The 26146-nt window shown below is 40.1% G+C and overlaps 1 protein-coding gene across 2 annotated transcripts in view; it reads right to left on the bottom strand.

The window, feature by feature from the left end:
- LOC310951440 (TOX high mobility group box family member 2-like) overlaps positions 1 to 25884 on the bottom strand; it is an 81780-nt gene extending 55896 nt beyond the window's left edge. For both annotated transcript variants that reach the window (XM_083919654.1, XM_083919655.1), the window contains exon 1: positions 25355 to 25884. In XM_083919654.1, coding sequence (XP_083775780.1) covers positions 25355 to 25459 — 105 coding nt within the window. In that variant the 5' untranslated portion in view covers positions 25460 to 25884. The remainder of the gene's footprint in view (positions 1 to 25354) is intronic.
- Between the last annotated feature and the right edge of the window lie 262 nt (positions 25885 to 26146).

Below are 26146 nucleotides of genomic sequence, written 5' to 3'. Positions count from 1 at the left end.
CAGCGCAAGCAAATCTTAAGTAATTCGTCAAAGGAAGTAGTTTGTCAAACTTTGTGTGACATTGTCATGTCATTCTACCGAATCCTGTAAAATGAATAGTTTGTTACTTTAATTTTCATACTTTGAAAACACTTTCAAATACTTCTCTCACTTACAGCACCTGTCCAGGTATCGTACCAGCTTACATTCCATGGATTGCTAACATACTATTTTTTACACTCTTCTTTTCAACAGGGTGCAGGTGATCTTCTGACTGGAGATAATTAGCCATGAAAATGTAATTTACCTCTCTGAACACACCATTTCAATGGCAGAAAGCGTTGCTGTGTCAGACACTTCCCTCTCTCCACTCCACTCCTCCTCTTTGCCTCCTCTCGTTTTTCCCAACCCCCCCCCCCCCCCCCCCCCCCACCCCCCTCTTTTCCCAGATGCTCTCTCGGCTCTTGTCTGTGTTTGGGCTGCGACTGCGAGGGGTCACCGCCTGCCTTGTTCTCACACGTGGAGCACTGAGTGTGTGTTTGTACGCGTGGGAAAGAAAGCAAGAAACCGCACACACTCGCCGATGAATGATTATATGAATGAGTGTGTGTATGTGTGTGTGTGTGTGTGTGTGTGTGTGTGTGTGTGTGTGTGTGTGTGTGTGTGTGCAAGAACATCCAAAAAAAGATGTGTGTGAGTGTGTGAATTTATCCCAATGTCTGTACAGTTGAGCCTGAGTGCCTTTCCCACTGTGTGTGTTTCAAAGTGTTTGAGTGTGTATCTTTCTATGTGCGTGTGTGTGTGTGTGTGTGTGTGTGTGTGTGCTTTGCAAGCTCAGTGCCAGGTCTCTCTAATGAGTCTGTCAGGCGCTGTTAGCGATGGCGTGCTCCCCTGGCTCAGCGCACTCCTACAGACACACTGTGATTAGCCGGGCCAACGGCACGCCACCGGGCCAGATTAAACACTCACCATGCCGCCAGGGAACACACACACACACACATACACACACACACACACACAGTCGGCACAGCACACATTAGAGCAAGAATTACACCCGCCTGTTAAAGCACTGCACACACACACAGATGTACTTAGACACACACAGCTTCATCACCATCGTGCCCATTAGCCTGCTCTGATACAGTAACACGTACTTGCCCTCCAGAGCCAGGTGTTGACGCTAATAGAATTGAAAATGAATGTGAAATATAAACATAATACAAGCCATCTATGGCACAGACAAAATGCTAATATTTCATTTATCTGTCCGTCTTTATTGAATTCCTGTCTGCCACTAATCTTGAGCATCACTCAGAATTAAGGCCAGCCCTTCCGGCTCCAACAGCTTTCAACGTCTTCATTAAAGCGACATGATTCACTAATTACAGGTAATTACCCTTTAATGAGCAGCCCAGATGAATGAGCAGATATGCAGAGTAGGGGCAGGCGTGAGGACACATCGTTTTTCATTACTCAGGGCCAAGGAGAGACTCTGACTGGGTGTTACAGCTTGACCGTTTGCTGAGACATGGCGGGCTCGTTAGAAAAGTCTAGCTCGACCGCCGCGGTGTTTGATCATACAGGATGCAGAATATGAGTGATTATTTGAAATAGATGGATACATACATAGGTTGTCTCTGTTTCCACACAGCCAGTAGTTACGTACGCAAAAACTCAAACTGCATATGAGTCTTCTCAAACTTTTTGGTTTGTAACCCCTTAATATAAATCAGTGTCTGCCAGTCACAGACTACATATGTTTTATGAGCACTTGTTTTTTACATTTGTACCTTTTCCAGTGAACAAGATGTTTGGATTTTATCATCACATTAGGAAGGGATCTCCTAATGCCTATTATGAAAAGAAGGAATAATTATAGCACACAAAATCAGTACCATTGTTCAAATGGGTACCTGACTATTAATTTAAGCTAGATTTGAGATAAATGTGCACTTATGCCTTTATTCGTGAGGGGTGGGGAAAGCAAAAAATTGAGTCAGAAGCTGAATCTTAATCTATTTAACTGAATGTTATTTTTCTTTCCTTTAAAAACAAACCCTTTTGACCCATCAAATACATCTTAAGACCCACTGGATGGGTCTCCATCCCCAGTTTGGGATCCACTGTTGGACATTAAATGAAATTAACAGGGTTGTTGTGTTCTATCATCAATAGTGGTCATTGTAATGTTATTATTATACACTCAACATTTCAGAAGATAGAGTTTGGTGACCTTTTGAGAATTTCTTGTGACAACTTTCTTTTTACAGTCATGTTAAAGCATCTTTGGGTTCAGGAAGTCATGTCAAATATCCACTCCTATAGTAGTCTGCTTTTGGGAGCCTGTAGTGTTTGACACAAGAAGCTGCATCTTTACCGGCACTGAGTGACTGATCCAAACAAGCTGTTATCACCCTTGACACCAACAACAAATGTGGGCTTTTCCTGGGTCAACATTGAGAGGGAGTGTTACTGGCACTGTTCACAAGTGAGATGTGTAACACATTAAAGGTGATAATGGGTTAAAATGGACAACCATTCTAACTGTGAATGTGTAGGCGGTGTAGAATGTAACCTCCCCCAATATTCATAGGGGAAAATACTCTTTCTCTCTCCGAAACCAACAATAGAAAATGAGATTGATCTAACAACTTGCCAACATTAAAGAGTGAAGTTTCTTATCTTTTGCAGAAGAAAGTCCCTACAAGAAGACAGTGTGCACCAATTTTCCTGTTTGATTCTTCTCCTCCCACCCGCTTGCTGACTCTCGTGCCAAAAGGCCTATTTTTACCCGTGTGTGCGGCATCTCAGGGTTATTTCTTGTCACCACCAAGTTTCCTGTCATAGGTACGGTTGAACAGTGCAGTTACTGAAAAAGCCCTGACACTGTCTGTCAAACTGTCTCTCTCTCTCAGATGTGGTCCGAGATCTAGGTACACTACCTTGACATTTTTTGTTTTGTTTTGCCTTTTACAACTTATAGTTACTTAACGTAGTATGTAAGAAACATTAACATACTTAGGCGGACATATGGGGCCAAAATATTTGTCAGTTCTTGTTTGTTCGCCTTTAATCCGGGCCGCTGGGATTAGGATATTTACAGAAATATGGCTTTGTTTACATTACACTAATCCAATCACTGCGTTAAAGTTCATTCAATTTGTGCCCTGACAGTGAACCCCCCGCCCCCAACCCTCCCCCAACTTACCCTCCTCCTCTAAATCATATTTATCCTGATGCCATATGCCCCAACGAAACACTGCGTCTTTTCTCTAGCTGAAATGTGCAGAATGTGATATACTGTAGTGTGTGGCACAATGGGGTAATTGTGTTTTGTCCCTTGAGGGAAATTATGAGACGGAAGAGGAGGAATATCGGCACAGGATGTATGCTTTCAAGCCTCATATGAAGATCCAGTTGTGAGTGAGGGGTAGCGCACTGAGATATACATGAACGACTTGATTTCTGGGATGTGACTGTGTTGCCTGACCTCTATTACAGCAGGCTTTAGTGGCTTTCTTAGCTCCTTAATGTCAAGCCATATCATATTTTTACAGGAACTTACTACAATATACTTTAATAACCTCTATTTCTGCAGGGCAAAAGAGTACATTGCAGTAGGCCTATATAACTCAAAATAGGCAAAATCAGTTCCAGATGTTTATAAGGGTAAAATTAGTTTATGAAAGACAAATATAAGTTGGGTCTTAAAATGATAAACAACGAAATGCCAAAAGACTGCATGAAGTTAACTGTCCCTCTTTGTACTGCACCTCTCCTCCAGCGTCCACAGTGCCTCTTTTGTTCTGCCACTCATTGCTTATGTTACTGTAGAGCACTAATGCACACAGATCGATAGCATACTTTCCATTTCAACACATTGAGCTGATGTACGGACGCACAGTTGAAATTGATCCTGTCCTGTCAACACAAAGTTTTATGTCTGTACGTCTTTTTGCTGTTGCAAAATAAATGGTCTTTAAATAAAAAGCTTTTTTCACAGCGTGTTTACAATCTCAAAGCCCTTTGTAGCTTTGACGTTGACATCTCTGTATTACACGTTGAATAACTGCATTGCTGCTGCTAATGTAAGGCTAGGTGGGTGGGAAATGGTGTAACTGAGGCATAGACACAGTACATCAAGATCAAAACAGAACATCTGGCCCATTCACATGAATCAGATTTAAAAAGGTTCTGTCACTTCCAAATGCCTTCTCTTGCACGTTGTAGACCTTTTATGATTGGGGGAAAAAAACATCATACTGGCTCAAATAAAACTATTTCGACACAGCTGTAAAGTCATAACAGCCATAAAATATTTTAATACACCAATAAAACGATAAGTCTGAAATGTAAAGATATAAAAATATAACCAAACAATGCATGCCGCCTGTTCGTCTAGAACAAACAAACCCAACAAAATCAATTCCCTCCCCCACAGGATGTCCACTGCATGCTAGCGGGTTTTTACAACCACGGCTGAAAGGTGCAAAAACACCAAACGTGTTTCATGTAAGCAAAACCATCATTCTGCACGTTTAACAAGTTCACAGTACAACGTGCACACAGTCTGAATATAGTCTGAAACCTTTAGTGGCACGAAGACTGAAAACAGGAACTGGCTGGTCTCGCTCAAAAAGGTCATTGTGTGCAATATACTGTATGACTGTGGAAGAAGAAATGACTGATATAAGGGACACTCAGACTTTTGGTAACGTTTTAATCTTGAGTTTGTAGCAAGATGCACACATACATACTTGTGTAACTTACATTCCTAACATTAGTTCAGTACGTTAGCAAGTTAAAAAAAACCTGGGGCAGCTCGGTCATATTTTCAAATCTCCAGTCAGCTTTTAGCAGTGGCTTAATGTAGTGTCCTATGGAATTTAAGACATATGTGTATATATATAATTTTTTAAAAAGATTTTAGTGGCATTCATGCCTTTATAGAGATAGGACAGCAGGAGATGACTGAACATGGGAGGAGAGAGAGGGGGGACAACATGCAGCAAAGAGATGCAGGTCAGAGTCGAACCCTGGGTGCCTCGCTGCAGCAAGGACTTTCATCCTCTGTATATTGAGCGCACGCTCTAACCACCGAGCCACCAGGAGTCCTGGAAGCTGAGATTTTTTAAAAACTCAATTTTGCAAACCGTCCATTTTTTTTCTTTTATCACAGAATCTATAGGGGCCCTTCCTTAGAGCTGCCATCAGTCTGTCGCTTGCCTGCACCTGGCCCCCATCAAAAAAAGACACTCGCCTTCGGGCCGAACAACTTTTCTGAGGGAAACCCTACTCACCGCCCATCTCCCTCCGTGGACTTTATCTCTATTTATACTGCGTCACGTTACAGCGCCATGGCGGAGCGATTGCTCTGAGCATCTAATGTTAATGCAGATGCATTTACATTGGAGTTAGTTGAAAGCCGGATGTGTCTCATACAGACTGCATACTGTGTCTTTTGTGTACCATTGTTCTATCTATTGACCATGTATTGTTTTCAGTTGATTGCAGCTGTGTGTATTACTCTTGCCCAAGCAATCCCCTATGGGGACAACAAAGTATATCTTATCTTATCTTATCTTAAAGGGTGTCTTGTGCGTCTGTATCAGATGCTGAGGGCCACTCACCAAGCTGCCATATTTGACAAGGTGGGAGTGAGAACAGGTACTGTTTGAATTGACAAGTTGCTGCAGGCTATACAGCATGTCATTACACTTTAGACAAATAAATCTGTCTGTTAAAACATCTGATCCTTTCTGCACATGGCTGTTTGGGCATGAAAAACAATACTAGGAAGAATCTGAATAAGTTTTTTTGCCCAGCTATAAATCATATAGTGTTCTTTTAAAATGATACATTGTAGGAGGAAACTCTTTAAATTTTGTGAAGCTCTCAGCCCACACAATACAGTAGGTGCTTTTGAGACAAGATAAAGTGTTTTCAGTGATAACAATAAAACCGCTCTTCTTGGTTCGATGAACCAAACCATCAGCTTCTGAAAGGGAGAGATGGAGAGAGAAACAGTGAGAGGAAGAGCACTAATCTCATTACCTTCTCTTCCTGGCATGAGAGAATATTCATTTCTCTGTGACGACGAAAACAAAAAAATTTTAATCACACATCCCACCATTTCATTTTCCATGTAATTAAATCAGTTAAATGTTATAAAAACATGTAAACTCCATCAATGACTTTGATCCATTTGCATTTTTAATTAGGCCAGATTAATTCTAATAAGCGAGCTGGGCTAAGGCGATGACAGAGCAGGCCTATTGTGTGTCTGTCACAGTCATTTAATTCTGTCATTATGTCCCATATCCTATTATGATAATTGGCTTTTTACTCTCAATCAACAAGCAGACAAGGCTATTAAGTAATAATCTCTGACTAGTGCACTTTTAACCTTAAACATGTTAGAAGTTTGCCACCTAAAAAACAAAAGCAGTGCACTGCCCTGGCTTATTCAGCCTAGCTACTTGCTCTAAATGAAAAATGACTGTCAAGAAGCTGCATGTTGACATTTGGCATAGGGTGTAAAGCAAACACATTAGACGGAGGAAATGGGTATCACCATCTTCCCCCTGCAAGGTAACTAAGCAGAGAAGACGAATGTGTCTGATGTGTTTCCTCTGCTCCCTCTCTGGGGAGTCACTTGAAAAACGAAATCTCTGAAGAAACTGGCCCTGCTATTTAATTGAAAGACACTGCTGCTAACAAATAGGGCAAGTGCTAACAGATTACAGCCTGGGAGACATGAAACGGCCAAATATCTCTGACAAATATATGATCATATTGTGGGTAAAAATAGCAGTTATCATTACCATGCACAGAGCCTTTAAAAAATCCCCATTTGTCATAATGAGACAAATAGAGACCGCTTAGTTATACTCTACTGGCATTACAGTCAGAATATCTATGAAGTGAGAGTTAAATATGGATTTAATCCAGTAATGTTTTAAATTATTGTATGTAACTCACAAAATTGAACAGTAAAGTAGTGAATCTAAATTTAAAAAATACAAAAAAAACCTCTACAAATTGCAGACAGCTATACCAGCTAGCTTGAATATATGTAGACTGCAGACTAAGATTCATGATATTAACTTGTCTAATTCATCTCATACCTTTTCCCTACACTTTCAGTCATCACCTAGTCTGAGTTGAGGGATGTCACGAGAACTAATACTTTGATACCAAGATGTTGCAAAAGTTCTGGAAACATGATGGTACTTGTTTTTGTAGAGTACCGCAAGTACTGGAATTGCAATTCTTCCAGGCCTGACGGGGGCAGTATATACATGTGTTCTAGACTGCCGTTAAATGCCGAAGAAGAATGCCTACCAGCACATCTCCAGCCTCTGGCTTTACTGTATGTTCTGATTCTTGCATGTATGTTAATTTTTCACTTAAATTCTTAAAATACTCAGTACTTTTTATTAGTCAACACAACATACAAAAATAGGCTTTATCATGTCTTTCATATAGACCATGCATTTATAAAATTACTTGAAAACATATTATATTGTGAGATATATTGTTATATAAAAATACCCATATTGGGATATACGTTTTTTTGCCATATCCCCCAGATCAACATGAGACACAATTTTGTAGATCTAGTCCATGCACTGTGTATCTATTCGTCATGCTATCATTAATTCTATGATCATGTGTGGCCACACCTTGCCAAAGAAGGTAAAACATTTTCTACATCCTAATGCTTCCTTGCACAGCAGAAAAACACCAACTGTATCCCCAGATTGCTGCCTCAGCAACATTACCAGAGTGCAATGGTGTAAATGCAAAGATGTAGGACAGAGAATGCCAGCCAGTCATATCACTAGGAACCTCACGCTCTGACCTTTGTTGTCAAACATGTGGTCAGGGGCATTTTGTACCCAGGCATACTACTGCAGCGGTTCAATTATGAAGCATTTCTTTGAAATAGTCAAACAGGAAATGCGCATTGAGCTTTTACAGCACCACAATGACAGTTATCTTATAACAACGTTATAACAACCACAATGCAACCGTGATGTTAATTTGATTCTCACAAGAAAATAAAAGTAGAAATTACCATCTTGTGGTTGTATGTCACCACTGACCAGTCAAGTTGCAGTTTACATCCAAACTGTTCAGACTTTCGTGATATATGTAGTGAAGAAACATTAATATAATAAAAGGTTTTAGGTGTATTTTTTTGTGACACATGGATGATTCATACACATATTTAAGCCGGCAGCACAGATGATTTATACAATCACCACAGTGTCACCAATTCAGTATCCCACCAAATGAGTCCCCTTCTGATCCTGAGTTATGGTGTAGAATAACGGCCTGAAAAGTGATTTTGCAGAGTATTATGATGTCACAGTAAAGTTAAGTTTTAACTTTTGGATATACAATGTCATCACTTTATCATTTTTACTGCAGTCGTCATTTGTGATAAATGTTGTCATCATTTACGCAGGAATTCTTGAGTTATGAACAAAAATGCATTTTATGAGGTCATCTGACCTTGAACTTTGACCTCAAAAAAATCGAAACAGTTCATCCTTGAGTCCAAATGGACATTAGTGCCAAATTTGGAGACATTCCCTCCAGGGGACCCTGAGATATCGCATTCACAAGACCCAAACACATAATGCCTCCAGCCATGGCTGCTGTAGGCGCAGAGGCATAAAAACTGTACAGTGAATGCTTTCAAAAAATAAGGCAAAAGGGATCCCACAAGCTTTTTCATAGTATGAATAAGATTCCCATATCGTTTTTAAAACATTATGTAGGACTTGCATTAGTTCTGTGGAACTAATTAAGAGCACAATTTCAAGCCTTTTGTTGTTGCATTATTCTGTTTTGTTGCAAACAATCATACTAAAAACAACTATGAGTGTGTAACATTGCTGCATGGTTAAGCCAACAAGCATTAGCGTGAGTCACTTGTTTTAGCATTTAGCTTATCATCGTAAAACATTAAAGTACACTGGATGAAATACGATATAAATAATTAAAGCCTCTGCTGGATTGACGTTACCCTGTTGCAAAATAGCAGAGTTATCAATGCAAAAATAATGCTTTGTGGCATTTAAAAAAGTAATTATTACCGTGACTGAGTATAATTCTGTGACATTGTGATATACTGTACAATTACTCTCTGACATATGGCAGTGTTTCCCATTTGGATATATGACAGAAGCCCCGAAGGCTCTTGTGTGTTATGCCCGTTAGAGCAACAAGAGGAAATTCGGAAACGTCACAAAGTCAATCTAAACCGGACACTAAAACAATAAAGTAAAATCAATCTTTCATTGTTTAATCCGAAATGTATTCAATCACACTTTTTTAACACTCAAAATCGGACAGAACAAGACAGACTTTTCTTTTTATCAAGGGAAAATGTCTTCATGTGTGTATTTTATTTTTATAATCAAGAGAGCTATATCTGTTACTGTCTATACTCTTCAAACGTCATATGTTACTAAGGTTTACCACTACTGCATACTCATCCATACGATATAAAACTATATCTGTGAAATTTTTGTCAGAAGCCAGTATAATAATGGAGAAAAATGTCATCCATTCAACAGCTCAAAATGTACTGTAAACAATGGCAGGAAAGCAGTGGGGGCTGGGAGGGCTTTGTTTCAACAGAAGCCACCCTGATGCAATTGACGGTTGGGCCTTTAATGTTCGCCTTTTCTTACAGCCTGCTCTTCTCTCAACAAAATGCTTGTACAGTCATCTCACTCATATTCTTAACTCTAAAATTAGCCATGGAGTGCAGTAAGCTGTCAGTGCTGATTCAGTTGGACAGGCACAGCTCGAATTTATTAATTTTTATCATACAGGAGAAAAGTGCTTTTCCAGGTTTCAGTATCCTGCACTTTGCCTATATCCCCGTGCATTAGGGTCCCTTTGAAAAGCCACTTTTTATTTACGAGGAGAGATTTTAGAGAGATTTATCTCCAGTGGCAAAAGGGATGCAAAAATGAAAGTATAGCCTCTCAATAACATCACTTTTAGTGTTCAAAAGACAATACTTACTTAATAAACCTTTTTATTTCACACAGACCATATGAAAGTGCCGAATGGCTTCACGATTTACATTTTACTCAGTAATTATCTGTAAAGAGGACTTAATAAGGTGAGCGTTACTATGGGGACGCAGAGTGCTCCTCTGTGCTCTGTGGCACTGGGGCTTGCTCCATTGTGGTGAGAGACAACAGCTGTCTTTACCTTTGGCAGGCAAACAGGCTCATTAAGGGCGGCCATGTTTGTTTTTGTGCCCGATACCTAGCCTTAAGCAAACACCGCCATATCTCTACTCCACAGCCCTCACAGTCTCAACATTTCCTTCCCTATTGTAGGGGGAGGCCCTGGCACGTTGAGCATGCTGTACTTTTTTTCCCCCGCAAGCTCTGGCCGAGCTGCCAGTGGCTCTCAAAGAATGCGTGCTTAATTGAGAAATTTAGTCGAGGTTGGAGCTGATGAAATGCTGAAATGCAGCTAGCACACAGCTTCGATGCAATGAATGTTGCGTATGTGTTATATACATAATGTATGTCATTATAATGCCTGATATCACATCTTATGGTATGCCACAAGAAAGCCTTCTTTGTTTGTTGTGCCGTTGACGTGATAAAGGCGTCATTATTTGGACTGCTCGCAGCTAACAGTGAAATCGGCAGTGAAAGGTTTCATTCGCATATTTTTCTCCTCTCTCAGTACTGTCTGTGGCTTGAGTGACAAGGCAGGTTGAATTCATAACGCTTTGACAAAAATCCCATTTAAAAGGGAAAATGGCATTGAATGTCATTCCATTACTGCAGACGGCAAACATGGGAACACTCTAACCCAGAAGGCATTCACATTAACTTATACAAAATAGCAAAAAGACAATTTTTTTTTGGCTTTCCTATAATATATGTACAGCACTAGAGTACTTTCAGCCCGAGCACTTCAAGAATAGCCTTCCAAAATGTACTCACTTATTTGATTTCATCCCTTTTCACCATTTGTCAAGCCCAAAGTCACAATGTATTGTGAAATGAGTTCTTAATGTGGAGTAATGAGGCTGTCATGGCAAAGCAGTCTCTGCTTGTTTGAATTTGACTCATGTTGTAGATTCAATTAAATCAGCTGAAGTCAAGCTGGCCTCAGGCCAGATCGGTAATGGGTGACCTCATTCAAACAATGCTCTGACATATTGAAACAATAAGAGGAAAGCCTTGAGTCAGTTGCAAAAGCAAACTTCACTCAAAAGCGATAAGGTAGAAAAATTACAGTGAAGTCACCAAAGTGTTTGAAAGATTCATGCAGTCATGTGTATTCAGTGGTGCTCATGTTGCTGTTTTTTTTTTAATCTTTTTGCTGCCAGAGTTGTTGTTTGTGTAACATGTCATAGGACAAGCTGATCGTATGTGTGTGTGTGTGTGTGTGTGTGTGTGTGTGTGTGTGTGTGTGTGTGTGTGTGTGTCTGTGTGTATCAGTTATTAGAATTTTTCAGTAATCCTAACGATATCTCAGGCTGGTCATCATCTGCTTTGTACAATAGATTCTACATTAATTGTAGATATTTTCAGAATTTGTTTGTTCTTGTTTGAACTGAAAGAAATGGGCACATTTGAAGGTGATGTTATCGTTCTTTCATGCAATAGTTTAACTGGTCCGGCCCACTTGAGATCAAATTGGGCTGTGTGAGGCCCTAGAATAAAATGAGTTTTAACACCCTTGGCCAATAATAACTGAAAACAAAATTGCAGAAAACTACCTACCACAGCTGACGCATCTCTTCTTTTGCAGGTTTACTTGTCCTCAGAAAGTCTAAACTGATTTATTTGGATGTTGAAATGCCTGGAATCTAAATCATGACACAAACATTCCCGAAGCTATGTAAACAACCTTTCCAGTTCTAGTCTACAACCATGCTGTCTGAGCAATAATGCAAGAGCCAAGGGCAAAAGCACTTCTCACTTCTGGAAGAGTCTCCACTGTCACACATTTATTAAGAGAGGAGGCTCCCTAGTTTGTTTGAAAGAGAGTAGGCATCGCTAAAAGGCGTATTCTAACTCTACTGTCAATGTACAATCAATTATGTTACTTATTTTAGGGTACACGTACCATTTATTATGTGTAAATTTACAGTTTGGAAAGACAGAGACATCCTGAGTGCTTTGTAGAGTAAACAGAAATGTGGTAACAAAATCAAAACGGAACATCTTGCTTTACTCACTCTTGTTTCTCTATTCACTGGGGCCAACAGCAGTTACAGTAAACAGATAAAAGAGCGTGCGCACACACACACACACACACACACACACACACGCACAGACACACAGTAACTGCATCTCATTAAGCTGCATTCCCTCTGGCTCTTATTCCATTAGAAATTAAAACTCGGGACAATTAGTGGCAGATTGGTCTCAGCTCAGTGCACTATAGTCGCACTCTCAAGGCTCTGAGATGACTTAATTACAGGCTCATAGGAAAACTGTGCGATGCTGGAGCACACGGTGACTACCTGGTGTGAGGGTCAACCACAACAAAGTTCAATAGATGACAAATTAACTGCTGGAAATAGCCCTGTATAATGGAAAAATCTAACTGAGTCACACAGAAGTGGTTTGATAAAGTGTTGGCTGTGTGAAGGTGCATGTGATAATAGAAATGTTGTCGTCACAAATGTTAACTTCTCATGATATGTTTTTCCAAATCTGCTTGTCTGCGATTGTTTCTACCAAAGGATTCGGGATGAGAGAGTTCAAGTTAAAGAGTTAAAGGTCAAATGTGAAAGAGGCCCCATTTCCTTGTTTGGGAAACCATTTGGTACTTCGCTCTTTTGGTTCGTCACTTCCTACAGATATCTTTACTGCTCAGGATGGCACGTTCTTTTATAGTGCAGCCCATGTAGTCATTTAAGCTGAACATACAAGTGTGTTTATACATAAACCCCTTTAGTAATGCTACATCAATGCAGCATCAAACTGAATGAAGTATCTTAGCCTCATGACAGTTTGGTTCCAAGGTATTTTATCAAAATCCTGAAAGAACACAGATAACTAACTTATTTTTTTATCTGGCTCATCACTCTGCTTATGACAAGGACACAAAGCACATTTTACTGTAATTGAACCAACTCTAGTTTATGTAACGACTGACCGTTCTGCCCTTGAAGCTAGGGAGAGAGAGAGCTAGATAGAGCGATTTGATCACTCCATGTACTTGCTCTTGTCACGTGACACCATGTCCCATTATATTGTGATGTTGTCATAGGAGAAGAGGAAATGAAATGCCTTGAAGCTATATGGAGAGCATATATATATGTGTGTGTGTGTGTGTGTGTGTGTGTGTGTGTGTGTGTGTGTGTGTGTGTGTGTGTGTGTGTGTGTGTGTGTGTGTGTGTGTGTGTGTGTGTTTGTGGATGGTGGAGGATTCAGAGGTGTAAAGTGGGTGTGGGTATATGCTGAAAAATGTGTTTAAAACTTGTATTGTTCTAATCGGGCAATTGGAATTTTTCGTGTCACCTCTACTCAATCATAGCACCACAATAATAAAGTTACGGTTACAAAACACACAAATCATTGTGAAACAATGACAGAAAAACCAACCATATATTCCTACATGACACAACTATGCATTCAATGATATATGGATTATTGCAATATTAGCATAGGACACGCTGAAGGGAATTAAATGCTTTTACCATGGTCAATTGCCAAAAACATTTTTAGAGATAATTAATTTATATTCTTGCAATTTAAAACCATTTCTTTTTTCACACAACAATTGTTTCCCTGGTAACTCCTATGGGTTTGACTGATACCTGGAACAATTGTTCCCATCCCACATGGTTCTTATGTAATAGAGACATTGTTCACTATCCCACTAAACAAGAAGGACTTTAGATACGACTCGGTAACGATTTTCATAAACAACTGATACACCAGGTGCAATGTGCGCAGCCTGAAGTAGTGAGTTGAACAACGAGTGGGATGTGAGATGATCACTGTGATAGAAAGTCCAGAGGGGCGGTAAACGTACTTTTCTAGTAGCTTGTGTGTTAGTCTCCATCCTGTGGTGTGCAGAAGATGAGGCACTGAAGGACTACAGTCTTAATGGACATCCTGCAGCCAATGAGAATCAAGTATTCCATGGTATAAAGGAGGATATCTAGATGCTAAAAAATTACAGTAAAGCACCTTCAACTTGTAACGTCTGGGTCTGTAGCACAGGTTTTTAAAACTCTCTTGAACTTGTTGACGGATTAAAATTGAGAATGTTTTGGCACCAACCAAACCAGTCGAAAAAAGGAAATGACACACTAGATGTCAAAATTTCCAAGACCTCAAACTGATGTGAGCTGATTTGGCCTCAGGAGTCTAGAGTGCTGCTTAAGAACTTCACTTTTCTCTTTCTTTGCTTTGCGTTTGCGGTTCATAACAAGTTCATACCCACACAAAAAAGAAACACCTACTGTACATGCGTATTGAGATACAAAGCCTCTATAGCTATTAGCTACCTCTACTCTTAAAAGCCTTCTCGTTCTGCCGATAATCACCATAGCACTTGAACGCTTTGAACATAGCTCAGTTTTGCATTTTGCTACATTTTTATGCAAATGTAATGCCTGATGGTATATGAGCTGTTTGAAAACTTGCTTCCTTCATGGCAGCATTATGAACACATCACTATGAAGTACTTTGCCTTTATCTCCTCTGTGTCTGAATAAATGATAAAAACCTCTGGTGACTCTGAAGAGATTGATGAGGTTAATGAGTTCAATGCCAGGCTTACATTAGTACTGTTTACTTTTTGTGTCTATGACAACACTGTTATGCGCACCCATAGTGATAAGATTCAAAATAGTTTACTAATACACTTTCTTCAATGACTCATATAGCATGTACTGTAGGATGAGGTTTTTAAGTGGCACTGAGAAGCTGAGGAGATAAATGCATACTGTTTCTATATGGCTGGTTGTATTATTTCTTTCATGTCTTCATTTATGTACAGGGGATTTTTTTTAGCTCAAACCACAAGGCGTGACAAAGACTGTAGAGGAAACACTGCATCCAACTCACTGAGTTAGAAATTAAAGCTGCTTTTCATCCAGTCATTTTACCCATACCGTTTATGGTGGGAGGCAGCTCATGCTTTTGCTCTAAAACTGTACCAGATTGCATCATTATTTTAGACACTTTTATGGAGCTGCTGTCATAATCCGAGTAAATATATAACTGCATGTAAACACACCTACTATTTTGCACTTTGTGTTAGCCAGATCTAGATACAGAGAAAGGGAAACATTTCTCAGTTTTTAATAATGGAAAGAATTGGTGACAATGAGCGTTGAAAAAAGCTGTTGTTTTGTTGTTTTTTTCCAACAAGTCCCCATGTGAGTTGAGAATTTCCTTTGTGTGTGTCTCTGTGTTCGGGGGATGTTGCATGAATGGGCAGTCAGCATTTAGGGTTCAAAAGAAAACAGCAGCCTGAACTCCTGTCTGTGTGAAAACCAAGGCTACGGTGCTCTGTATCAAGTGCCATTGTTTTGGTAATAGTAAACCTGGGGCACTTGCCAGGAGGCATTAGTCATTCATCTAACAAGTTCCACAAAGCAAACCACAAAGTGCTCCAGTGTTGACTTCCTCTTATTGAATTCTAAGCATATAAGCACATTTACAAGTATCTTACAGAAATGTTTAAACTTTCTGATGACTAGCTACCTGAAGTATGACTGCCATGTTTGTTTATTTGCTCATTTCCCTGACAGGAAGCCAGCTAATTTGGAAGCAGGTTTTCGTTTTGTGAGGCAGAGAATGAAGAGAGAGAAGAAGGGAGGTGGCGGGTGAGAGGCGGATAGGAGGGGATTAGGGCGGAGTGCAAATTTTTTAGAAGGCCAGGCATACGACATGATCTCTAATTACCCACAAAGCACTGTGTAACCGGAGCCGCAGATTAGGCTGCATTATCAGGCTTAATAAAACATGACCATCTCTCAGTTTTCACTCCCTTTCCCTACCCGGCTGCCGCAAACTTGTTTGTTCCTGGTTATGACATTCCCAATGTGTTTGCAAAGTAACCAGCCTAACTGTACCTGTTGCTGTTAAACTGAAGCAACAGGTACATATTTGCGGCTTTCCTCTGTTTAATTTGATAGTAAAACTAAGTATCGTGGTTATTTGGACTTTTGGTTGGACCAAAAAAAGAGACAATTGTCTGACATTTTATGGACCAAACATTAATAACAACCCTAATACAAACGGCCCAACAAGGCACTTACATTCTCTGAGTAACAATATTAACATTAAAGGGTAGGTTCACCCAAAGAAGAACATGTTTTAAGATAATTAAGTCTCAGATTTCTGCTGCTATACCACAATAAAACGTAGGTGACTGTAATGTTGTTTGGGGTGCACAGAGCATTTAAAAATAACACATCATCTCTTTACATAAACAATGTCCCAGTTACCTCATATAATCTTAAAGTCTGTAGATTAAAGGATCAATGAAGACACATTCTTCCAAAAGAACAATCACAGTGTTAACAGTTGGCCGTCAGTGGACTGTCTGTGGATTCTCTAGAGAGCAACAGGGGCATTTTCTGAAAAGACATATTGCTGTGCAATTCTTTATATGTAATTTTTTTAAAGTAGAATTATACCTTCGTTGTACTGTTCTGGCAGAAGAACTCTAGGAGATGGATTTCTTGCAGACATCAGTAAATAAAACCATACAACTGGAGGTTACTTTTTTTTTGTAATTTGGGTGGAATGACCTTGGAATGGCTACCCGTTGACTGTGCAATCTTTGTCCACTTGCGGTCTAAAAAGTGACACTGCTTTGATTCCTTATAAAACATACAGTACAAATTATCACCCAATTCTGTGTTTATATGTACCTTCTTTGCCAACTTCATTCTAACTCGTTACCACTAGTTTGACACTCCATTAACATTTGACCCACGGACAACAGGAAGGTAAAAGCGGCCCACTGATACATTTTTAAAAAAAAAGTCAAGAGCAAGTCCTCTTCTACCTCAAACTTCCTGATCCAATTTCCCTTTCACATTCAGTACACTCTGATGTGATTTCATACTGGGTGCATATATGGGTGCTTCTTTCACTGGTGACAGTGTTACCAGTGAAATAAGAGTGTCTCTTGAGTGTCTAACTGTTACTTTCACTTAAGTAAAAGATCTGAATACTTCCTCCACCACTCCTAAGGTGCTGGCAACACACAAAAAAACATGCATATGCAGGCGCATGCAAATATACTTGCTTGGTTCACGTGGGTTTGCCAGTAAGTGCTGCTTAAGGCTATGGTTTTTCACTACTGTCTACTGTGTTATTAACAATTCTATAAAAAGATATGCTCAAGTTTCCCTTTCCTGTGTGTTAACAACTCTTCTGAGCTGTTATGAGGTTGTTGAAGCCTGGTTAAGAGGGAGACAGAGTCCTCGATAGCACCACTGACCGTATGTCATAATTTCCAAAATCCTACTTTTCTTCCTCTGTTTGTTTTTCTTAGCGACATCACTCATCGACGTGGCTCATGGCCAGTTTGAGACTAAATAGGTCGGCAACACAAAGAGAGGGCCTCTTTCTCTGGCTTTCCCTCCCTTTTTTCAACCCACAAGTCTCCTCTAACCTCTCTTCCTCCCTTTTTCTTTAGCAACATCTATCTTCATTTTTCTCTTTCCATAACTCTACAGCAACTGCTCCATGTCACTCTGTTTTAGGCAAAAGATGACAGTATTGCAAGAACTAAAACCATGGTATTAGCACTGCACTTTCTGTCACACTTCCCTCTCGGCCTATTGTAAACGATCATGGAGCTCATCATTAGCTCTCAAAGAGGAAGAATGGGCTACAGTTTGATTACCTCTGTGGCTCTGTGGGCTCCCGCAGTCTCTCCTGACTGAATTGGATGCAGACGATTACAGCCTTGCACAGGCAATTATATCTGCCTGCTAAATATGTCACACATAATAAACACATGCTCCTGACAGACAAGGGACAAGGCGAGACAGTCACAACTGAGGAAAGAGGGCAAATTCAGGATCATATGGATTTATTAACCATATCTTCCTCAAGTGGAAACCTCGCTTTGTGCGAATCAATGCATGTCAGTGAATTAATGAAAGACACCAGTGCTCAGGTAAGAAAGTCAAAGATCTTCTAGCGCATGGCAACCGAAAAAGGTATTCTGACTGATCATCGAGCTCCCAAAAGAATAAGATTTAATCTACAAAGATGAGGCACAGTCAGAAAAAATATGTCAAAAATACAGATCATTGTGCTCTACATGCACTGTTTATGTGTGTATGTGTCTGGGCATAGACCATTAATTGAACTCTCATATGGGCTCTGTCCCTTCAGGCCAAAGTGCAAACATGGGACTGAGACCAGGCCGATAATATTTTTAAAGGATATTCAGTGAAAACAAGGGAGGGAAAGAGCCTTAAATCCCTGGCAAGGAGCTTATACCAGGGCCTACAGTGTTTGCACAGGACATACCTCAGGAAGCTGGGACAACTGGGAATGTTTGTCCAGCTTCCAGCCTCTTCCATACATACATACATACGTACGTACATACATACAGTACACACAGCACAGTGCGTACATACATGCAGTACATATGTAGCCTATATAATTGATTAATGATTATTATATTTCATAATTAATTGGGTAGTCAAAACTCAATTATACTAAACAGAGAAAAATTCTGTCAACTGACTTATTGACTTATCATTTCAGCCCTTATACATCCATACATACATTCTGGCTTTGGCACTACAGTACGCTTCTTCCTATCAGGTTGGGTTCTGTACAAATTTAGATGTACAATATCTGTGATATACTGGAGATCAAAATTAGAGAACAAGTTATTAATACTTGATTTATTCTGAAATGTTGTTATTATTTATTGTCCAGAATTTGATAGAATATCAGCTCTGGCTATACTACTGCTGTACGAGCATGTTTTTTTTTAAATAACCTTCAACAAAAACCTTTATTTGGTGAAAAAAACAGTGAGTAAATTACCCAACACACAGATAGCTCCCGGTTATTGGTCTTGATCTGGCACCTGAAGATTTATTTAATTGTTGGACACACCCTATTTATCTCGCAGCTCTCCTGGTTACTTTGCAAGATGGCAAGCTGGTACAGCAGGTTGTCCAGATGAAGGCCAAAGGGATAACCCTTTCAGCCATTTCAAGAGAGGATGGGGGTTCCAAGTCTGGGATTTCAAGAATATTGAAACTTTACAAGGACACAGATTCATTGAAGTCCCTCAAAAAAAGGCATTCGTCGACAACAAGTGCACAAGAGGGCTGGTTTATGCAAAGACTCTCAATGGGGAATCGGTTCAACACTGCAGTTGGAGTTGCTCTCCAGTTCAGCACTGAACAGGACAAGGATCTGTCTCGGCACAGCTTCTCGCTGTTTCAGACAATTTGGACTGAGAGCCTACTCTGCAGTGAACAAACCTCTCATCAGCGAAAGAATAAAAATGCTAGACTTGCCTTTGCTGAGGAGCATGTTGTGTGGACAGAGAAAAACTGGTCCAGAGTGCACTTCAGTGCTGAGAGTACGTTCAATTTATTTGTGTCTGATGGGAAACATTATGTTCAGCGTAGAACTGGGGAAAGACTGAACCCAAAGTGTGGAAATAAGCCTCTTGTACAGCTCCATGGCAGGGTAGAGAAGCTCTGGAAAATCCTCGGTGACAAAGTAATGGCTAAGAAACCCACAACAGTTACTGAACTGTGGAAGAGACTGCAAGAACAATGAACCAAGATCAAACCAGAGCAGTGTGAGAAACTAGTGATGTTCTGTGGGCGCAGATGTGCTGAAGTCATTCAAAGCAAGAGCCTTAAAACTTCCTATTCATTTTTTAATCCTATAGCCCTAAGAAAACAGAGTTAAAATCTTCTCTTCTGACACAATGGTTACTGTTATCTAATTTTGCTCACATCTTTTCACACTTTTTTCATAAAATAAAGTTTTTGTTAAAGTGCCTTGTTCATTTAAAAAATAAAAAAACATGCTAGTACAGCAGTGGTGCAGCCACAGCAGATATTCTATCAAATTCTGAACAATAAAAAAATAACAATATTTCAGAATAAATCAAATATTAACACTTCATTTTCATATTTTGATCTCCAGTGTATATTGGAACTTCCCCACTTGTTCTGTGTCTTTTTTCTTTGTTTCCTACTGCTTAACAAAATAAAATTATGATAGTTATTTGGAGGTAACCTAAGTTAAAAAAAACATGATGGGACAGCTCAAAGCTCCAATAATCTTGTCAACTTGCAACTAAACTTAAGCCACTAGAAAAAAACAAACAATACAGCTTCAGCAATACATGTGTAATTATAACAAGAGAGGAGGCACCTCTAATGAACTCCTCACCAAGATAGATAGATAAATAGACAGACAGACAGATTAGATAAAAAGATATGCTGAATTATTTGCACACCAATTTCATCACGCTGTCATGCGTTGTTCCTTCTGAGTGTTTGCAGCCATTAACAAACATAATCAACATTTAACTAAACACCCTGGGGCCTTCTCTGCTGCAGGTGCTGATTCTTTTTGTTTTTTCTTCTGCAACAAGAATGAGAATGCCATCGCACTGCCCCATGGGAAGGCCTGGGCTAACTAATGTAAGCACACTACAGTGGGGCGGCTGGTTTTAATTATGGTAACAGACGCTGAGGGGGACGCACTGGTACCCACACACAAGGAAGTAGCTTAGCACTGCCAGGGCCAATAATTAGCACATGGGTAGCACCGCTGCCACTACCACACACATGCATGCATACTGTCACTGTCATAACCTACATCAAACACAAACATTAAGAGGCCAAACAAAGAGACACGGGGCATTTAAATGTTGAAAAAGCTATCTGTGATCCCATGTGTGGTATTACAGCATCATATTTTCTTTAATCTATCTGAACTAATCTAAAAAACAAACAAAAACAAAATAAAGTCACAAAAAACCCAGACGTAGACATCTTTTCGTTGGTTGTGAGAGTCACTGAGGTGAAAAAAAATTATAAAGCAAGAAATCTCTGCGCCATATGCAAGCTCTGTGACTCAGCCAATGTCAGAGCCAATTCCAGTTTTATTGAAATGATTTCAAATGGTTGGAATCCCTATTAAAAATCTCCTCCGCGTGTCGGGGCAGGGAGAATATGATTTAGTGGCTGTTTTTGCTCTGCCCCTGCTCGCTGTGTGTCACCGGCCCTTACTGTGGTATGCATGGCCTTCCTCTGCACGGGGCTATGAAAGCAATTGTGATTGTGATTCTGTAGTCAGCAAAACGCTTGAATGGCCCCGAGTTAGCATGCACAGGCACACACACGCACTCACACTGTCCCCATACTAGGCCACTGATTACTTCAACCCATTTGACTCTCACTCATCCTTTGATTCTCCCCGTCTGCCTCTCTGTCACATACCACAGAGTTTGTCATTAGCTAATAGCGACAACGCCACTCAACGTGAACATATTGGGACTGGTTAATTTGTCAGCCATGTTTATGTATCATGGTACCCAAAATAAGGATTGTACATTTAGCCAAAAATAACAATAAATATCTGTATTCTCTTGAGGATGATCAGTTGATAGGGACCAACTGAATATATTAATGCAAAGTAATCAAACCTTTGCACAGCATACACCAGGCAGTCTTGTAATAAAAAAATAAAACTGAGATAAGGCATTCAAATGGAGCGCATCATATCCCAGCTTATCTAAGGCAGAGGAGACCACCAACTAACAAAGCCAACTCTTCAGTCATGCCCTATCTGAGCAGATATCAGTTGTTGGGAGGATATATGAGCTGGGTGGGGCCTGGGTGTATAAACACAGGGCCTACTCTCTGTGCACTCTATGCTATTGCTATACTGTATGCATCACCTCACCTCAGCAGCACCACTGTTTGATTAAGGTATTCAAATAAAGGAGCAGACGCTGTGTTCCCATTTTACAGAGCAAACTAAAAGTGCCGGACAAACCACAAATACAGTGGTATATGTTGTGTAAGACAAAGTGCATCTTTATATATTCAATGCCTTCTACATTACAGTACAAATAAGAATAGTATTTGCACACTATATATGCATATATATATATATATATATATACATATACAGCATATATATATACTATACTGTACATACAGCCTGTAAGGCAGCAGACAGCCTTAAAACATGGCACAGTTTAATATTATAATTAATATTACCATGAGAGCACAAAGCTGTTCTAATAGTATTGTTGTTCATTCTGTGTCATTTCTCCTTGGCAGTGGGAGAGCACCACAGCAATAAAAGACACGCACACTCAGTGAAATAAAGTGAGTATTGAAAGTACTGAAGTAGAAATCTTCAGGGTTATTTATGGATTCTTCTGAATCATCTCAATCCGCACTTGAAGTCTCTGCTCATTTTATGCATCTATTTCTTTGCTTTCTTCACAGTTGTCAGTTTTACAGTTCTTAACTTCTCGGTGATTACAGTCTTAGCACAAACTGATCTGGAAAGCAGAGTGATTCATGTTACTTAAGGACCAGTCGGTGACAAATGTCGGGTAGGAAAAGGTTCACATTTCCTCCTTCCGAAGGATTTTTGTTCACCAAGGACAACACAAGTAACAGAAATGATTCATACACTGATTGATGATTGCAGTAATTATCAACACCTTGAAAAAGGTGAAAGAAAGAATGCATCCAGAAGCGTGCACGTTCATAAACTATTATGAATTAAACAAGCTGCGGCTCCAAATGAGCAGTGTGACAAAGGCTGAAAGCATGACAGCAGCACATGTTCGCATAAGCCACATAAACTTGATAATTACTCAAACTAGGCTTATGTCCTCGCACAGCATCCAGAGTGAGTCAGTCGCACACAAAACAGGTTTGCGAATAAACAGACTATAAAGCTAAAATACAAGCACATGCTCCTTTTATCCAATTAAGATGGTGCATGAGTCAGATTAACACTGCTAATTTTACAGCGATAAAACAAGAGATGTTTTCTCAGGCTGTAAATTGCTTCTTTTTTTTTTTTTTTAAACAGGGAGACTGGAGCTGCCAGAAAGGAGTAATGGTGCTAATTCTCAACACGGTTGCCAAATTTCAACAATCTAACCAAAAGCTTATTTTTATTCAAATTATTCTGACTCTTTTCCAGAAATGTTATCCCAAAAGTACGTATATTCTCAAGATAAACTAGAAACCAAAAAAAAACCCCACCAACAAACTGATTTACATACAAAAATATCCATATGAATTTGCAAAGTAAGCCCATGAAAAACAATTGACCTTAAAGCTTTGATTAGCCTTTTGCTTCCATGCTGTTTCAAAAAGAGACCTGGGCAGAATTAAGATCAACCAAGGCTGTCAGAGATGATTAGATCTGATCCGTAGATACAGTACCTACATAACAAATCAGATGTCTCTGTAGTGCCACAGCCAGTTTGACAAGCGTGTGAGGAGAGGAACTTGACCCTGTGCACTGTGTTAACAGGACACCAAGTGATCCTCGCTGCCCCCGGGTCTCATTTGCATTGCTAGTGAAGGTAGTTAGTGTTACACATGTAATGATGGCGAATTATACCCCTCTTGTGGAAAGAGCCCCCACTCCCTGAAGAAAAAGGGAGTGGGGGGATTTCAATAATTTAAATGATCACTTGTAATTTTGAGGGGCACCACACTTTTGTATCGTGACATTAGTTGGTGTCACTTTCTCCCACAGTACTTCATGTCAATTAGCAGCTTTTTTTACAGGATTTATGCAATGTGTGGATATCACCATATTCTCGAGATTACGTGCACGGAGGATGATCCAAATTCTTTTGACCTACAAAAAGACAGCCCGTGCGAAGGAAACTATGAGCCCATTTGTGTGTCACAGGTGTAAACCAGTAAATGTTTAATAGACCTTATTCCATCTGTGATCGAATGTTAGATGCGGAATAAAACTGTATCCTGATTGCTTTTTTTTTCCATCTTTCTCTCTTGAACAAGCTTTCTGCTCTACCACACCTGAGCCGAGATTATTGTCGCGGCATTTTTTAAGATCTAAACTGGGAGACGATCTTTTTTCAGTTGATAACTGGAACGTTTCGTTGGGTTACACAAACTTTCCGTTGCCCACACGCCGAAAAGACAAACATCCCCAACCGTTTATCATGCCCACTCATTACCAATATAAGTGAAAGCCATCTTTATCAGAGGTAGCAAGTCAAAGAGCTCCAAACCATCTCTATCTACAACAGCAGGTCAACATCCAGAGCCTGTTAATTTGTAATAATCCAACCAGGGTAAGTGACAACAACAAAGTCTAATTTGGTGATAACAGATTGCTGAGATGCTGCTAGAGGAAGTATGTTAATTAAACAGTTCAAAATAGTTTTCCTGGTATTTCCACAGGGTATATATTGTGTTTGCGGTACTAATTAGTACTTAGGCTGTGAGATTATCTGACTTTGTGGTGTTTTTTTTTTTAATCTTTTATGGCAATACATCTAGACATTTCTAGTGTTGCAAAATATTCCGGTTATTTATAACCGGGTTACATTTTTCGCAATGGCATGATGATTTATTTCTTCAATGGAAAATGTCATACAAAATATTCACAATGCTGTTTTAAATGCCACCTGCGCACTTGCAATACAGTCAGTGCAGGTCACAAGCCAAAAGCCGTAGGGTGTCAAAACTAAAGAGAGAGAGAAAAGAGTGATACTTGTACCAGTCAGACTCTGTGGTTTCTCCTTACAAAGTAATTAACAGTACATTACTGGCACACATCCATTTAATCGTTGAGCTCCCAGTGGAAAACCATGTAAGCTATAAGAAATCATTGAGAGTGAAGATAATGTTGGAGCAGCAGAGAGCAGAGTGGGGCAGTATGGATTCTATACAGCCTCTGGTATTCCACATCGGGTGGGACACTTATGCCAGCTTTGTGCGTAACACAACTGCACAATATCACAGGAGAAATAACAGAATGACCATGTTGGTTAGAGAGGGGGGCAAAGTTGTACGACTACACCTTTTCTTTCAACAGCAAAATGGAATGATTGCAGGTTTCAGTCTAAAGTAACACATTGTGTCCCGTTCGAGACGGAATTAAAAACCAGTCTAGCTCAGGTCACTTTATTTGCTGACACTTGACATTTTTTTTAGAAGTGTGTAGATGTGTGTTATGGGGCGATGTGAGCGCCCGTGTATTAAAAAAACGCATCTGAAAAAGGCATGCGTTTGCATCGCGTGAATGTTGCACGCTCATATATATAGAGAGAGACAGGTGAGATATAAAGCATTTCAGTGCACGAGGCGACACAGTCTGTTATTTACCTTGTTTGAGTGGTAATAGTCCAACGAGCTCAGACAACTTGGATCAGTCGGTAGGGAGCATGAACCCACATTTGCCGGGGGCGCAGGATAAAATCTCACGTCCATGTCAGGTTGTGCGAGACTGAAGGCATGAAATCACTTTCAGCGTCTTTGACTCACTATTGTCTCAGCAAACACAACGCCGAAGCAGGAGACACACACACAAAAAAAAGAAGTGGGGGAGTTTTACTCGGTACACTCTTCCCTCACATCCGTTCGCGGCCGAACTTCGGCACCAACTCTGGTGGTGATGCGCAGTCCTCCTCAAAGACCCGCACCGGGATGCGAAACACTCACTCACACTCACTCAAAACGGAGAGCACAAATTTCATGGATACACACGTGTTGGCAAAACTATCCCGTTGTTCCACAACAAATAAAAGCAAACCTCCAACTTAGATCCTCTCTTTCTTTCTTTTCTTTTTTTTTTTAGAGCTGTTTCTACAGCAGTCCAGAAATTAGTAAGCCTCTGTTTTCCCCACTGCTCTCAGCACTCCATACAGGCTTTGTTATGGAGGTGCATATTCTTGCATTGGTTCCAGTACAGAAGTGGTTGGACTTCCCTCTGCCATGCGACCTCTGCCGATAATAAACGGGAAAGAGGAACGGAGGGAGAAGGGGGAGGGGAGATTGGTGGCTGCCTTGGCAACCGCTCTCTTTTCTGCAACTGCGCGCTTCTGATTAGCTGGAAATGTAGTAGTGTGCACGGCTGTGCATTATAAAGCTTACTCTGCTTCCATCAGTGCTTCATAA

Source organism: Echiichthys vipera (genome assembly GCF_963691815.1).
Source record: "Echiichthys vipera genome assembly, chromosome: 9".
NCBI lineage: Eukaryota > Metazoa > Chordata > Actinopteri > Perciformes > Trachinidae > Echiichthys > Echiichthys vipera.
The sequence above is the reverse complement of the archived record's forward strand: the minus strand, read 5'-3'. Positions and strand labels throughout refer to the sequence as shown.